Source organism: Diorhabda sublineata, chromosome Y (genome assembly GCF_026230105.1).
Source record: "Diorhabda sublineata isolate icDioSubl1.1 chromosome Y, icDioSubl1.1, whole genome shotgun sequence".
NCBI classification, from domain to species: Eukaryota; Metazoa; Arthropoda; class Insecta; order Coleoptera; family Chrysomelidae; genus Diorhabda; species Diorhabda sublineata.
Genome location: NC_079486.1, coordinates 6,014,849 through 6,019,309, shown reverse-complemented (window position 1 = coordinate 6,019,309; position 4,461 = coordinate 6,014,849). Strand labels below are relative to the sequence as shown.

Here is a 4,461-nt window from a genome sequence, read left to right as displayed (position 1 = left end):
CGGTCGAGCAGGGATGACTCTATCTCGTGGAAGGTCTGCCATAATTTGTGTATATGGCTTAGTTGAAAAACGAAAACACTTATGACAGCTTCGAATAAGCTTTTTGGTAATTTTTAAACCATTTAATGGTCAGAAATTTAGTCGAAAATTGTACAACACTGTTTGAGCTCTAGCGTGTCCAAGCCTTTCATGTTCAGCTTTAATCATTAAGTTGACAGTTATATTTTTTGACGGCAGAAGTAATGGATATTTTTGGTTAAAAGAAAGGTCTGCGTTAGCAAGACGTCCACCGACTCGAAGCATTCCTTTATCGTCTAAAAAAGGTTCAGCTTATTTATTTGATTATCAGATAAAATTGCGTCAGTGCCACGTGACACCAAATCAGCGGGATTATCGATAGTATTTACATACCTCCATGAATGATCTTTAGTTATGGCTTGAATTTTAGCAACTCTGTTGCCTACAAATACTGTCCAACGGCTGGGTTCACCAGCATAAAGCGATCTGGCTGTCTGACCAGAGATTTACAGAAATAATATTAATCTTTGTTTGAAAGTTTTTATAAATTTTGTCCACTAAATTAGACAGTAGGAGCATGGCTGATAATTCTAGCCGAGGAAGTGTAATTGTGGTAGAAACGGGGGATACACGCGATTTTGCCGAAATTAAATTACAGGAAACAGAATTGTCAGAATAAATGGTTCGTAAATACACGCATGCGCCAAAAGCTTTCAGACTCGCGTATGAGAAACCATGCATTTCGATGAGATTGATAGATTTGTCCATAAAATGAATCTTGGAATAGTTAATTGAGATAGCTTAGGAAGATTGTTTACGAATGTATGCCATTTTTCCAGTATGACTGGATCTGATATCTCTGTGTCCCAGTCAAGTTTAGCTTGCCATAATTGTTTGACCAAAAGTTTTCCAGACAAAATTATGGGATTATAAAGTCCAAGAGGATCGAAACATCGCGATATGGTTGAGAGAATTTTTCTCTTGGTTGCGGGGAATATTGAAAAGGTAGTAGGGACAGAAATGTTCAAATTATCAGAAGCTGGGATCCAATTTAGGCCTAGAACTTTATTTTGAGAATTTTCTAAATCAAGACTAATGCATTTTTCAGGACTTTGTAAGAAGGAAGAATTGTTTGAATCAGAAATTTCAGCGAGAACGTTTGAGTTATTTGAGGCCCACTTATGTAAATTGAACCCGTGATTTCCTAATACAATTTTTAATTCTTGAATTAATTTTATCAATTCATGTTCAGAATTTGTACCTGAAATTATATCATCCATGTAAGTTTCGGATATGAGGGCGTTTGCCGCTAAAGAGAAATTGGAACTATTATTATTTGCAATCTCTTGCAATACTCTTGTCGCTACAAACGGAGAGAAATTCCAACCATAAGTTAGAGTTGATAACTCAATGCACTGCAGGAGTTGTTGAGGATAATATATTTTGTAAAAAACGATGTTCTGTGTTTATAGAAATTTGACGAAACATTTTTTGTACGTCAGAAGTTATCGCAAACTTATTTAGCCTGAAACGGCAAAGAATATCGAATAGATCTGGTTGCACCTGTACCCTTTCAAAGTTATATCATTTAAAGAAACACCTGTTGAGGTAGGGCAACTAGAATCAAAGACAACACGAAGTTTTGTAGATATACTTTGTTCACGAATTACGCATAAGTGTGGGATAAAATATTTTAATTCGTTTTTTGAATTAGTGACATATTTTGCATGTCCCAAGTTTACATATTCAGAAATAAATTTATTATATTCAGAAAATAATTCTGGATTTTTATGGATTCTATTTTCGAGCGAGAGAAATCGCCTTTTAGCGATCAGAAATGATTCACCGAGTTTATGGTGTTCTTTTTCAGATTTCAACGGGAAATTGACTTCGAACCTGCCGTTTTCCAGAATTTGTGTGGAATTTTGAAAAATAGTTTCCGCTAGTTTGTCGTCAGTCGAGAGAATACTCTTAGAAGGAATTTCCTCCTGTTCCCAAAATTTAGAAAGAGATGAACTTAGGTCTTTGTTCGATATAGAAATATGATTACAACTTGTAAACACGGAATCATTATTTTGAATATTCACGGAATTAAAAGAAGCACTGTTTGGAATAGTTCCAGCAATTATCCAGCCTAAGCTAGTATTTTGTAAACTAGGTAATTTTTTACCGAGATCTATGATACCTGGTGTAAGAAGTTTGTAATATAAATCGGCCCCAACTAGAATGTGAATCTCCGATGGTATGTTAAATTCTGGATTGGCTAGAATAATATCAGTAGGCAGACGTAGCTGACTTACGTTAATTTTTACTTGTGGTAATTTGCAAGTAATTTTTGGCAATACTGCACAAGGTATTTCAAAGTGTTTGATCGGATTGGAATGTGGAAAGAATTTTAAATGAACCATTTTATTTGTGGTTGATACTGTTTGTGATATGCCGGAAATTTGCAGTGTTTTTTCAAACGTTTTCAATTGTAGTTTATTTACTAGTTCTTGTGAAACAAATGAGTTTTTGGGAACCGTTGTCTAGCAGAATAGTAGTTTTAAATGGGTTATTGTGAGAGTCATACATAATTATTTTAGCCGTAGCTAGAAGCACGTGGCATTCAGTGGATAGAGCAGATAAGGATTGTATTTGTATAGCAGATACGTTAGAATTATTATCTTGTGAGTTTTCGTTGGTTTCAGCATTATTATAATTCTTCTGTGGTCTAGAAGGATTTTGTCGATTATCAGTAGCCTGGTGAGAATGTGAATTTTCGTCAATTTGACGATTAAAGTTATTATTTCGATTATTTATCGATTTGGTGTGACCATTTGTCGTATGTACATTGGAGTGAATAGATTGTGAGTTGTTATAACGGTTTTGGGAAATAGAACCATTATTATTATTATGTGCATTATCATTTGCACGGAAAGAGTCAGAATGGAGATAAGTATGATGTCTTTTTTGACATATTGAACAAGATTTTAGAGATTTACAATCCCTTGTGATGTGGCGACTTCCTAGACAGTTTTTACAGAGATTATTCGAATGTATGAATTTATATTTATCACTGATAGACAAATTTTTAAATGATTCACACGTATAGATACGATGTGAAGCATTTTCACAATAATAACAATCTGATTGACTGTTTGTAGGAATCATAGAATTCACGTGAACAGTTATTTTCGAATATTTGGGACTAAACTTTTGTTTAGTATCATTTGAATTAGAAGTAGAAGCTTGAATATTTTGAGTGCGCTCTAGAATACCACTACGTTGTTTCAAAAAATCGAAAAAATTCTCAAGGGACGGGATTTCACCTTGTTTTTTACTTTGTTCAAATAATTTACGAGTTGGTAGATCTAGTTTTTATCTATCCAGAAAATAAGAATATAATCTAATAACTGTTTTGGATTTAAATTTAGTTTTGACATTGATTGTATAATTTTATACATTTTAGCCGTTATTTCACGTAAAAGCGTAGGGCAAGTTTTGCTCACAGGTTTTTGTTGGTATATTTGATCAATTAAGTTATACAGTAGAACACTTTGATCATCATACCTTTGTTTTAAAGTATCTATAGCTATTTGAAAATTGTCATCACAAAGTTCTAGATCGTCTATCAATTGCAAGGGCTCGTTAGAAAGGGAAGCTTTTAAATATAGCAATTTTTTGATATTTGTTAAGCTATTGTTAGAAATAATCAGATTTTCAAAGAGATGAATGAATGAAGGCCACTCTGACGTCTGACCCTTAAATTTAGGCAAGGAAATAACTTGACGTCGATATTACAATTATTATTAGTTTGACTCTGAGAGTTTGAATTATCGTTCGATGTCAATTCATCAATCATTCTAGATAGTTCAGAATTAGTTGTGAAGTATTTTTTCTCAACTAAGTCTATGTCTTCGTTATCTGATAATTCATCCTGAGAGTTTTCAATAAGCATTTCAATTTGACCTTGAATATTTTCATATTGTAAGAAATACTTTTCAAGCTTGTCGCGTCTGTCTATACATTCATTCATAAATGCAGTTTCATTTGTAACAGTAGAATGGGAAGTTATCCAGTTATTCATTCTGGTAATAGAAGATTTCACAGATCTTCTCTGTGTTTTTAAATTTTCCAGAGACATTTTATGGAAATTTCACTTGCAATTGTACGAAATAGAATAGATTGGAATTTTACAATTGAAACTTGAAATTATACTAAATTGAGTTCGAATATTTGGAAATATTAAATGAACTAGCAATATATTGATTTTTTTTAACACACAATGCACTTGGGAAGATTAAAGGTTTGATCCTTAATCTTCAGGTATAAAACTTAAACATAAGTAAGTTTTCCAACTAGATACCAATTCCGTTCCTAACATTATAATGAATTCCGAAGTTCCTTTGTTTGAAACTTTGGTTTACTTTGACCTTGGACGAATAGAAAAGATTAACCCAG

General features: G+C 33.0%; 1 protein-coding gene across 1 annotated transcript; it reads right to left on the bottom strand.

The window, feature by feature from the left end:
• Window positions 1-2,499: 2,499 nt before the first annotated feature.
• Window positions 2,500-4,144, bottom strand: LOC130451918 (uncharacterized protein DDB_G0287625-like). Its single transcript, XM_056791273.1, has 3 exons — window positions 3,802-4,144; window positions 3,463-3,661; window positions 2,500-3,076 (listed from the first exon to the last, which is right to left on the bottom strand). The coding sequence occupies exons 1-3, from the start codon at window positions 4,142-4,144 to the stop codon at window positions 2,500-2,502; spliced, it is 1,119 nt and encodes a 372-aa protein (XP_056647251.1).
• Window positions 4,145-4,461: the final 317 nt, after the last annotated feature.

Coding starts and splice junctions, on each gene's coding strand:
- LOC130451918 (XM_056791273.1), bottom strand. CDS start 4,144: ATGTCTCTGGAAAATTTAAAAACACAGAGAAGATCTGTGAAATCTTCT. Junction 3,662..3,801: donor GAGTCAAACTAATAATAATT/GTAATATCGACG, acceptor TATATTTAAAAG/CTTCCCTTTCTAACGAGCCC. Junction 3,077..3,462: donor CGTGAAATAACGGCTAAAAT/GTATAAAATTAT, acceptor TTTGTCTATCAG/TGATAAATATAAATTCATAC.